Source organism: Capsicum annuum, chromosome 1 (assembly GCF_002878395.1).
Source record: "Capsicum annuum cultivar UCD-10X-F1 chromosome 1, UCD10Xv1.1, whole genome shotgun sequence".
Lineage (NCBI taxonomy): Eukaryota > Viridiplantae > Streptophyta > Magnoliopsida > Solanales > Solanaceae > Capsicum > Capsicum annuum.
In genome coordinates this window covers 8,159,261-8,172,663 of record NC_061111.1, presented here as the reverse complement: position 1 = coordinate 8,172,663, position 13,403 = coordinate 8,159,261, and the positions used below count along the sequence as shown (strand labels likewise).

Sequence of the window (13,403 nt, the reverse complement as noted above, 5' to 3'; positions counted from 1 at the left end):
GCTTAACTCAATTTTATTAAGCAGGCAACTTTATGAATGCCAAACTGTAGGTTGACAATAAATGTACATGTGATCATCTTAGTGATGCATTATTTTAACATATCACATGATAGATGAATGAGCCCTTATTCACCTTTTATAATTTTCAGATTTGAAGGGATTAAATCCCAATATTAGTTGGTCCAACCAACTTATCATGAGAACAAACGACATAAACAATTCTTGAAGAATCTTCTAGTTTTTCAATACATGCACATCTTCGAGATGTCACAATCGTTCATATCAATTTATGAACTTTTATTCTAGTAAATTCCAAGTTTATCATGACATGTACTTTTTCTTTAGTAAATTTCATATTTACAATTACATGAATAAATTTCAGATTTACTATTTCAAAAGTACATTTCAAAATTATTCAGCCTCTTTTGGAGGTGGGTTATGATACAATCACAATCAAGTGCACGTTTGCATTAATAAGTTTCTCATTCCCCAGGAATGGAATATAATTGTGCCTTAAGTCTATCAAATTATGATAGCTTATAACCTCTTTCAAGATTTTGCTACTTCAGAAGCAAATCGAGGCATACATATGATGTAGAGAATTTTTTTTCTCTAGCATATCTTATAATCATATAAGCGTGTGAAAATATAATCACTTTTGATGATCATTATCATATTTGTCCTTCCACGCGTATATTCGTGCATTTAATCACTTGTCTTCTTTCGGACATATTATGCATTGCTACCACATACACCTCAAGAATGAAGTAAGTTGTCATATTTCAGACTTATCATATATTGCTACCACATTCACTTCATGGAATAGGACATATTTAATGGGTCGAATTTCATGACTTTTCATCAAACACCCATTATTTTGCCTTAGCCATCACAATATCATCAATATGGTGTATTGAGATTCAAACTCAATATTGATCCATATAAAGGCGCGATGGGACTTGAACCAAACATATTATCATTTTTTTTGATAATATTGTTCTTGAGGAATAAATTTAAAATATAAATGGTTCCAAACCAATTATTTTTTCTCAAATCCAATAATAATTATATTAGTAGTAGCAAAAGAAAGATAACATAAAGAATTACTAACCTTGAAATCCTTCAGATTTATAATCTCACCTTCTTTGACAGAGTCTCGTGCTGATAACGTGTTATAAAATAATAAAGAACAAAGAAGAAGAGTAGAGAGAGAATAGAGAGTAATTCTTGTTTCTCTTGAGTGATGAATTACAATGAAGCAAAACCCCTTTATTTATAGAAAAAAAACTAACCTAGGGTTTGTAACTTTTCCATAAATAGACATACACAATATATGGTAAAGTAGGTATTCACTATATATGGTAAAGTAGACATTCACTATATATGGTATATTTATAACAAAAGGCTAAAACTAATCAAATTATATATTTAAAGGATCAGAATAAAAGATAATTATGATTATCTATATATATATAAAAGCAAAATACAAGCAAGACAAGATGCCACATGTCAAACTATTAAAATAGCCATGTGGCAATTTTTAAGACAATATTAAAAAATATTTTAAGACAAATTTAAAAATATTGTAATAAACTTTTGAATTAAAAAATTAAGTATTTGAATTTGAATAAATTATCCTTTTACAAAAAAGATTTTCATTATCTTAAAAATAGAAACAAACAATTAAAGAGTTCTAATAGATATATACTATTTCAAACTTATCTCTTATAAAATTTAAATGTTATAAAATATATTTAAATATAATTTATTTACATATTAGGGAAAGATAAAAAACTATTAAAATAATAATAATAATAATAATAATAATAATAATCATATGACAAGCACACTTTTATTTTTTTTTTCTAAAAAAAAAATAGTATAAAAGAAAATGATAATATAGGAAGAAAGACCAAAAGAAAAATTAACAAACCCAAACCAACATAAATTCTTCACCCCTCACGTAATTTTTCATCCCCTCCCATTATATATAGATTGTTTATTTAGTTTAAAGATTAAAAAAAAAATAATTAAACATAAATCAATTATATGTAAGTATTTTGAGAGATGACGTCTTTAAGATGAATATTCTACGTTTTTTATACTTCAAAATTACAATTATAAAAATATAACATTTATTTTAAAAGATAACGTTTTGTAAAAATAATGTACAAAAGATAAAGTTTTCTAAAAATAGTGTACACGTAAAAGTAAAGTTAACAAAAACTTATTTAGTTTGAAACATTTTATGTACTTTTAAATTGAAGCAGTAAAAAAATAAATTTTCTTCTATAAATTTTCTTCTTCTTCTTCTTCTTTTGAAATAATTCTAAATCATCTTTCGTACTTTATCTTAAATTTGTTGGTATAGTTTGAGTAGGAGTTTTATGGAGTAGAATTAGAGTGGGGCTAAGACGGATGGTGGAGGTAAAAAAAAAAAAATTCTTGTGTGTGTGTGGGGGGGGGGGGGGGGGGGAGTTAACGCTGAAAATAAAGTTTTATATATATTTGTTGTGATGAACAATAGTATAAATTGTATGTGCATAATTTTTAATTGAGAATGGTAAATTTTTAAATAAAAAAAAATTAATTAGAGAAATTAATTACTTTTAATGCAGTTAGTTGTTGATTTTGAATCGATAGACCAAAAAATTAAAATTAGAAATATAAGAAAACATGAAATCACGTATCTTAATTGGTTAAAAATATAAATATAAAAGTCCAACGACAAAATAATAATTATTTAATATTAATTACTTTTGTAAATCAGCAACAAAATACAGTTATATAAGAATACCAATTTCATCATTTTCATACATCTAAAATAATTGCGACTATGATAACTAATTTCACTATTAACAATTATTTTTTGTATTTTATAATCAATTTAAAATATGTTAATATGATATAATTAATTTCTAAAACATATTATTAATTAAAAAAAATAAGTTATTGTTTTTTTTAATGATATTCTTAAAAAAAAAAAAAGTACTTATACTAGTTATGGTATAAAACAAACTTAATTTAACTGAACTAACTAAATAGTACTACTTGTAAATTGAGTTTCAATCGAACTCAATAACCTTATTTTAATTTACTATTTATATTAAAAATATAAAAGTTGAATTTGAAACTCAAATCTAATACACCATATGTCTCTACTCATGTAGAACTCTCATAACTTTCAAATTACAAAAAATAAAAACACTCGATCTCTCAGTCTCACACTAATCGTGGGAAACGCACAGCAAAAACTCCGAAATCAATCAAAACAAAACAACAACAAATTGCAAGTAGTGTCAGAATTACCAGAAGAGCATCATGAATTGCAAGTAGTGTCAGAATTATCGGAAGAACATCATGATCATGACGAACCATTCACCTGTGGAATTTGTATGGAGCCTATGTTGTTACCCAACAAAAGATTCAAAAATCAAAATCTCTGTGTTCATCCGTTCTGTACCGACTGTATCATAAAGTACATCACTATTAAGCTAGATGACAAGATCCGCAACACTCCATGTCCCTATCCGAATTGCAACCATTTTATCGACCCAATGTATTGTCAAAATCTGCTAGGTGACAAGTTGTTTGTTAAATGGTGTGACATGTTGTGTGTGTCCGATGTACTAGAGTTCCCTCATTGTTACTGCCCCAATTGGCGCTGTTTTCTTTTGGTTGTGGACGAGTGCAGCGATGGGATCGCTGCGCGGTCCAAGTGCCCAAGTTGTAAAAACTTATTTCGCTACAAGTGCAACACTCCATGGCACGGTGTTGGGGTACGTTGTATAGGCAATGGGAGATTGGAGGATCAAAAGAAATCGATTTCATGGCTATCGAATCTGAACCCATCGAGAGTGAGAGAAGAAGTAGCTTTTCGTAAACTTGCTATGCATAAAAAGTGGAAGAGGTGTCCTTGGTGTGGTCACGTTGTTGAACTTGTTCGTGGTTGCAAAATTGTCACCTGTAGGTTAGTTTGGTTTTCCCTCTCCACATTTTTTTTTTTAAAAAAAAATATAATTTTGCTTTGTTTTTTAGTAACCTTAGTTTTTGGATGAGCTTGCCTGAGTCGATTCTAGAACATGATTGCACCACTAAAAGTAAAAAGAATTAGTGAAAATTGATTGGTTGTGTAATAATAATATATGTAGTGTAATTCTATAAAGTGGAGTTTGAATAAGGTAAAGCATTCACAGATATTATCCTTATCTAGGAGACATATATGTTGTTTTCATAGATCATCAACTTAAGAAAAACACTTCAAAGTAGTACTAGAAAGAAATAACGAAATGCCATGTTCCCAATTCGTTTGCTACACAACCTTCTATCTACACAACCTTCTACCTACTGTTATGTGATCGAAGCTAAAACGTCATCATGTCCTATCCAATGATTAAACTAAAAAAAAAAAAATACTAGAAAAAAAGAATATAAAGAGAGAAGGATTAGGGAGAAAACTCATGCAAATATCTTGTGCTACTATTAAATTATTTTGTTCTTTTTTCGGGTAAGTATATATTTTATTACCAAAGGGAATTAAGTTTACAGCTCAAACATCTTGCTCACCAAGACCCTTGCTTCTCTTCTTTTGCCTTGAAAAAACATTTTGGTTCTTCTCTTGCCACATAGATGCAGCCTGTTTAGGAAATTCTATTCATTATTATTGTTGCAGCACTCTTCCCATGCGTTTGCTTGTCTTCTTTGTCCTATCTAGCCATTATAGTATCTTGTAAATTGAAAAGGTTCCAAATAAAGTAAAAGTTTGGGATTGCAGCCAAGGGAGTGGTCTGGTAGTTCAATGAAGTGAGTTGAGCATCATAGGTTCAATTTCCAACTGAGATAAATACTAGGTGTTTTCTTTCCATCTATTTTAGCCCTAGGTAGACAGAGTTATTGATACTTGTTGCTAGTGAGAAGTGCCAGATATCCGTAAAGTTAGTCGAGATGCACGGAAGATAGTCCACCAAACACCATGATTATCAAACAGTTGTTTGGCGGCATAACCTTTAGCCAGGGCAAAGCTACAAGCTGCTTATGAATTCGATAGAATTTAGTATAATAGTACTTATATTTACACTTGAAATTTTGCTTAAAACAGGTATATATCTCTATTTAAAAATAGAGAAATTATCACACCTGTGCTCAGGTATATATCTCTAGTTAAAAATAAAGAAATTATCACACCTGTGCTCTGTTAAAACTTTACACTCTTTTCTGGAGTTTAATTTCAAGTGTTTTTTTATTTTCTTTCGATCTGGATGTAGGTGTCATGGCTCTTTCTGCTACAAGTGTGGAAGACAAGTTTGTGGTCAGGGTTGTGAATGTGATTCTTGGTACGAATCATGGATATGTTGGTAGGATATATAGCTATTAATAATGAGTTAAGACATGATAAATTATCTTAGTTAAACTCTAAGTGGAAGATTGTATTGATACATGTACTTCCTTCGTGTGACACTTTTTTAATTTCAAGATTTAAATAAATTTATTTTTTACTGTTACAAATACCCTTTTATTTTGAATTGCCAATAAATGTGCATTATCGTCAGTATTGCGATTGCAATTCTTGGTACAAATCATGGATACACTATTAAATAATGAGTTTAGATATAATAATCGTCATAGTTAAAAGTCTGGGTGAAAAAACATTCGACATATGCAATTGATCATCTGTTTAAACATAGTATTTATTATAGAATAATTATTTTTTCAATTTTAATAAATATTTAAATAGTCTTATATTCGTTTATTTATATAGTATCTGATTTAGTCTATAGAGTTTTAGCTTAATCATATATAGAGGCTTAAGTCGTCGATTCATATGAATATAAAGTTTTTTGTTCACTATATTAGATGAAAATTGATCAGGTCATCGGTCATGATTGTAGTATAAAATTAAATATAATTTTAAATTGATTATGAGACATATGTTATTCCAATTTTTAGTGCTAATATATTTTGTATGCATGAAGTAGAATTGAGTAACGATAAGTGTTTTAGACTGATTGATGAAAAATATTTTCTAAACTATTAAATGTATTCATATTCTCACTCTTCATATAATTATCTTGAGATATGTATATTACTTATTATTTTGATAAAATGGTGAGATCGAGAGATGAATCAATATTCTCTTTGATAGATTAGATGGTAATAATATATATTAATAAAATAATAATTTAATTGATAAAATTTATTTCTTTACAGTTTACATAGAGATTTATGATCTATTTTTTCCAGAAATTTTTTAAAGTTTTTATTGTGTCATTTATTGTGAAATGACATGAGATGAACTCTGGATTTTTAAGATGGAAAAATTACATAAACTAGCAAATTTAAGACATTAATTACAATTAATAGCAATAGTTCCTCAAAATTATAACTAATAACAAAATATAGCAATGTTTTACCTTTGTTAGAGAAAAGCGCGTGTATTGAACTCCTCTTTTTACCCATCTTTTTTTCATACTACTTTACCAAATTCAACTCCCAAAAATCTGCAATTTTTATTTTTATTTTCAAAAATCGTTTTTATCTCTCAAGATATTGATAAACATTGTATCCTTCAATTAAGGTAAGTTTATTTTAAAGTTAATGCAAGTTATATTTTTCATATAAATTCTTTTATGTATTTTATTGTCGAATTTTTTTTTCAAATTTTTCATTCTTCTTCACCGATTTCGCCTGTTAGTTTTTTTTTATGTGTGGGTTGAAATTTTTTGGAGTTCGGCTATAATGGCACAACATACAAATCGTAGTAGTTTCATTAAAAGTATTTAACCGATGAATTTGGTTTTCGATGAACTACCATCGTTTAGTCTTGGGTTAACATAAGATGAAGATTTTAACTTGTGTTCTACTAATATTCAGCCTAAGGGAGGTGTTAGCAATGAAGAAGTGAGATTGAAGCACCGTAACAATCTGAAAAATTTTATGGAAAAAATAAAACGAAAAGATTTGAGAAAATCTTCATCCCCAAAACCCACAAAAATTTTAAATCGATGAAAAAGATGAAGTCGAATGAAAAAGGTGAATCTAGTAAAATTGCAAGTCCTATTTCATCTGATTTCGAATCTGAAGAAGAGAAAGTGGAGGAGGTATGATGCTATTTGTAAAATTTTATAGTTTATGGTCAACATGTTCATATATGTATTTTATATATACAATTTATTAGCTGTGTATTTATTTTTCAGTTTTGTTAAGATATGAAATTGTAGTCCCTAATGTGTTGTTAAGATATGAAATTGTAGTCCCTAATTGTATTTATTTTATATCTGTTATATGTAAGATATGTATTTTGTACAAAGGTTGGTTACTGATAGAATTGTATATGTTATGTATTTTGTATATTTTTTATATGTATTTGTATTTAAGATATGTGTAAGATATTTATATTTGTCACTGATAAGGTTTGTATTTGATGTTCAGTTGTATTATATTCTGGTTACTTAAATTTGGACCATTCATGTATTCATAAAATACATATGTATATGTTGTAATATAAGTATAATATATATTCTGTAAATACAGAAATGACATTGTTTTGACATGTAAAGTATATGCATGCTACAGTTTAGATATGTTTTTGTTTTGTTTACTGTTAAGATTTATATTTGATGTTAAGCTGTATTTGTTATCATTAGATTTTGACTATGATATGTACTTCTTTCTTCTTAATAAGCATGATTTTTTTACCAGTTAGGTATAAATAAAATACATATGTAGTTGGTTTGCTTGAAACATATGAAATGTATTTATTACAGGTTAGATTTATTTTTTTTTGTTATTGCTAACATTTTTATTTTTTGTTCAGTTGTATTTGTTATTCATAAGATGATGACAATGCTTGTACTTTGATGTTTGATAACTAAGATATGGACCAGTGATGTAACTTTAAGATGTAATGTAACTTTAAGATGTATTTTCGTAAACATCTTAATTTTATAACAGGTTCTTATTTATTGATATATGTATTTGCAGGGATTGTGGCTTATATATGGTGGCATATGTTGAGTGCCTTACTTTTGATGAAGGTGTTTCATCTGTTGGTTTTGATCCAGACCTTATTCGCAGAAGATATGCTTCCCTTTTGTGGGATTATGGTTCGAGGAAAGAAGAAGCGAAGACACAAAGTGATGATGAAGCACCAATGAGGACTCCTCGAAAAATTGGGATAACAGAAGACATTGAAGTGCATGATCTTTGATGTGTATTTTTATTTTGTTGAAGTTTACAACAGTTAACATTAGGTGGATAAATAATATGTTGAATATTTCTTAAGTTTCATATGTTACTTTAATGTTCAAAGATGATATATTAATGTTTATTTATTGTTACATTAAGTTTTTTGATGTTTAATTTTTTAAACTCCAATATTTTCATGGTTAGTTTATGTAAATGTTAGCAATATGTCCTTATGAACTTCTGTATCCAGTTTTACATATGTATTTATGTCTAATGCATATATATTTTTCGGTTATGATCATATATACATATGTATTTTTACAGAATTGCACATATATTTTTGAACAATGCATAGTCATTGTGGACTGAAGCAGAATGCCATATAGATTTATGAGTCATATGTATTTATGAATAATACACATGTTTATTCCAACGTACATATATATTTTTAATAACGCATACATATTTTTTACAACTCTAAAAATATAATTTTCCTGATATGCATATGTATTCATACTCTTCTTTATATGTTTTTGTCTGCAATGCATATATCAATAAGTAAGTTTCTGAATATTTATGAATAATGCATATGTATTTTCTAATTATGCGTATATATCCATCAATAATACATATGTATTTTTTTAAGATATCCATATGTTTTTGTCTAGCTAATACACATACAAGACATATGTATTTTTACAGATTTGCAATTGAGTTTTTGAACAATACATATTTATGATTAATACATATGTTCATTCTAGTTTGCATTTGTATTTATGTCTAACGTAAATATATTTTTCGAAAATACGTATGATTTCTTGTTATTACATGCAGATGTAGTTTTATGCATAAAACATACGTATTTTTTACTAACGAAAAAATACCAGTAGTGTGTAATTTTGAAAGATGCATCATTTTCAGAATCTAGTACACTATGGGTGTGTTTGGTATGATGGAAAATATTTTTCATGGAAAATGTTTTTTTGAAAAATATTTTCCTGGAAAATAAGTTGGTTTTCTACTTATTTTCTCATGTTTGGTTGGTGAATGAAAAATATTTTTCGAAAAATATTTTATGGTGTTTGATTGGTGAGTAGAGAATATTTTTTAGAAAAATATTTTCTAGTGTTCGATTGATGAGTGAAATTTTTTTTTTTAGAAAATACTACTATCTGTTAACTAGTATATCAATACCTCTAGCAACTCAACAATTTGTAAGAACTAATTTAAGTATAACAAATAATATCAATATCGAATACTAAAATATTACAATCACTAAATTTAAGCAACTATTAATTAACAAATATAGGAGACATTTTTCAATATTTTGTTAGGACAATCTCAAGACACTACAATTAATAGAAATATAACAGAACGACAAACTTATTCAACCTCGTGAAACAAGTTACATCGATAACAAAATGAAATATGCAATTAACAAAAGAAACATAAGTAAGTCTTCCTCTATACATATGAAAATAACAATATATTCAACGAATTGAAAATTGAAAAAATTTGGGCTTCATTATTTTTTATTTCAAACAGTGAAAAATTGAAGCAAAGCACAGTGAAAAACATTTTCGAGTAATGTAAATTTTTTAGAAATGTAAATTTTTTGAGTCATGTGAATATAAGTATTGTTGGGGTGGGAAGAGAGGTGAGGGTGAAGTCATAAGTCACATTTGTCATTTTCTGAAAAATGACTTCCCTTAACCCATGAGTGAAGTCATTTTCCAACAAATGGTGGAAAATAAGTTGTCTTGGAAAATATTTTCCTAAACTTTTGTTGCAACCAAACAAGGGGAAAACCGGAAAATATTTTCTGAAAAATATTTTCCATCATACCAAACACACCCTATATGCCAATGAAAATATATGGCCTGCATATGAAAAAAATACACATAAGAGTGCATGTTTTATACACATAAAATACTGTATATGTATATCATAAATACAAACAGCTGGAAACATATGTAACTGCCAGTGAACACATAAACATACTGCATATGTATAATATATATATACATATAGTTGGAACCATATGTAACTGCCAGAAAAAAAATTGTATATGCATAAATACATATAGCTGAAAACAAATGAAACTGTTAGTAAACACATAAATAGGCTGCATATATATATATATTATAAATACATATAGCTGAAAACATATATATCTGTTAATTCATATTCAATTTGAATGCTTTTGCAGGTCACATCTACATCAATGTGTGAAGCCAATAGTGTGTAAAGTTGGTTATACGAAGCATTTATGCTCAACAATATGCATCACTGATGCAATCTTCATATTTTTGTTCATATGTCCATCTACCAGAGTGTTTAACGAGAACAGGTATATTTTCCATTTTCAGTGTCCGGAACACTACAAATTTGTAAATATAACTTCGATTATCAAATACGTACTACATACAATAAATCAGTCGTATATACAAAATTGAAAAACGAATTCCAACAAAAGCAAATCTTTTATTCAAATACTATGTATCTTTGTCTTAAATTCAAATTTAACGTATAACAATTGTAATTTAGTTTTATAAATACAGAACGACAAGGACAACTTTGAAAAAAAAGATTCACTGTCAACATTTCATCTCAGAACTGATAAAATTCAAAATACGATCTCAAGTTTTGAAATAGATGAATGTTACGAATGAGTTATAAATTTTTTAGAATTTTTCGCAATTATATTTTATAAAATTCACAAACACAATAAAATTTGATTATCGATACCTATAATTGGAACGTTGTATTTTCACCATCTTCATCAAAATTTTAGGCGATCATCAATAGTATTGGATGCACTATGTTTTTGAATTTGATTTGAGTTGTTGATTATGAAAAACGTTTTTTGAATTTGAATTTGACTTGAGTTGCTAATTTGAATTACCATTTTTTGATTTAAATTTACGTTTATGGTAAAAAAAAAGTCATATACGATAAAGAAATCAGATAAATTAAACGTTGCTTGAATTAAGGAACGGTTTCTTCCATTTTAAACTCTAACTGATTAGAGTTATATTAAGAATGGATTCTTTATTTGTATATATATTTATATAACAACATTTTACTTAAATACATAATACAACTTGTTATTTTTCGTAATTTTAAAACTGTTGCTATAAAAGTTATAATTAAGGCCCTATAATTGTTATTTCTAAAATTTCCCCTTTTAAGATCCACCAGTTTAGTTGGTACTTGGAATATTCGACCATTAGACCCTTTGTGAAACAGGGGCGTTCTATTTTTCGCAACACCGCTGCTTGGCAGTCGCACACACACAGCACAACTTCAGCCACAACACACAATATGCGCAGTCTAAACAATTAGACACATATGCAGAAATGTAAAGCACTCAATCGTTTACAGGAACCGCGTTCCAAACCTTTATATTTCTCTCAGAATTACAAAGGAAGTGTCACATGAAATTGCCAAAGGCATACACTCAACACACACTGTTTTCTGGATGTTTTTACAATTTCCTGCAGTACATTTAAATACTGCACAAGCAGTTACAACAGTTGCAACTTAGGACGCATGGCAGCCTGTCATTGGACAAGGCTGCATGCTCCTCACATGACATAGCCAAACTGATCTAAACACTATTTGAAAATACACATGTTACAACATTCAAAATTCAAACACAATAACTACCCCATGTGACTAGCACATGGGCAGCTTTGCCCATTTAGTTAATTTTGCCATTGTTAACACACTTAGTCATTTTCAGCTTCTCAGCACTTAGTTCTTCTGTCTTTGCCTTGTCACGCATCTCAGCCATGCCTAGTCTTGTCAGCATCATGTCTTGTCAATGTCATGTCTGCGCCTGTGTCTACGCCATGCCATTGCTTGCTCCATGAAGCTATCTTAGCCATGTCACAGCTTAGGCCACGCCAATGCCTATGTTGCGACTCCGCCTCGATCATGTCTGCGTCCAAGTCTGCTTCCATGCCTATGCCATGCCATCACCTGCGCCTCGCCAGTGTCTATGTCATGCCAGTGCCATGCCATATTACTGCTGCGCGCATGCCCTCGCAGGTGCCATGCGTCTGTCGTTGTCTCAAGTGTCCAAGGCAGCCTTTCACTCTAGTATACCTTGGTCTAACACATTGTTTGTGTTTGGCACATGTCAAGGCCAATGTGCACCTTGACATGGCCTTGTAAGCCATCAAGCTTTAGACTGAGGGTCTAACACTTTGCTTCCACGTTTTTAGATAGCAACTGTATAATACTTTTTCTATTCCTAAATATTTATTGTCTTTGATAAAAGTAGATAAGTGGAGTAACACTTTTTGCACTTCTACCTAACTAGAAAAAGTAAAATAAAAAGTCAGAAACGAAATCAATCTCATTGCACATAAGGCCAAGTTGTATTTTTTTTTTTTTGGAAAAATTTCAAAAATATTAACTCTATAGTCTTAATTATAACTTTTATAGCAATAGTTTCATAATTACAAAAAGTAGCAAATTATATTTTGTATTTAAGTAAAATGTTGCTATATAAATACATATACAAATATATATGTATTACTCATAAATATATATGCACAACTGAAAAATACATATTGTTCTATTATTATGAAGTGGGTAAAATATTACTACTTTTGTTATAAGTTGTAATTTTGAAAAGATATTACTATTTATTATAATTATAGTTTTAAGGATTGTTAGTTTATGTAACTTTTCTTGTTTTTTTTTTTTTTTTCTGGGAGAACAACAATTTTCATGATTCCATGCGTTGGATACAAAGCCCATAAGTTGCACTTACTACCGACTCTAATAAGTACCTAACAGTTGAGGTTCTTTCAAGGCCAAGCCTAGTTCGTGTCCCTCTGTCCCAGTCCACGTAATATGAACTTGTGGAAAGGGGCAAGTGTGCATATGGTCTATTTTAGGATCACTATTTAAATTTTAGTCACGATATATCAAAATCAAAAGTTTAGTCACTATGTTACGAACTTCAGGCATACGCATTTGAAATTGCAAATAGGGGTGTGCAAAAATTGAACCGATCGATAAATCGAATCGATAAAAATTTTATTGATTTATTGTTATTGGGTTATTGAGTTAACGATTTGTTAATGGTGTTATAGAAAAAATTATTGGGTTATTGGTTCGATTCAATTTTTTCTTATTGGGTTATTGGGTAAACCGATAACAGAATAAGAATATATATATATATATATATATATATATATATATAT

General features: G+C 28.8%; 1 protein-coding gene across 1 annotated transcript in view; it reads left to right on the top strand.

Moving 5' to 3' along the window:
- The first annotated feature begins 12,015 nt into the window (after positions 1-12,015).
- Positions 12,016-13,403, top strand: part of LOC107859376 (labd-13Z-ene-9,15,16-triol synthase, chloroplastic-like) — a 2,251-nt gene continuing 863 nt past the window's right edge. The window contains exon 1 of the mRNA XM_016704401.2: positions 12,016-12,237. Coding sequence (XP_016559887.2) covers positions 12,016-12,237 — 222 coding nt within the window. The remainder of the gene's footprint in view (positions 12,238-13,403) is intronic.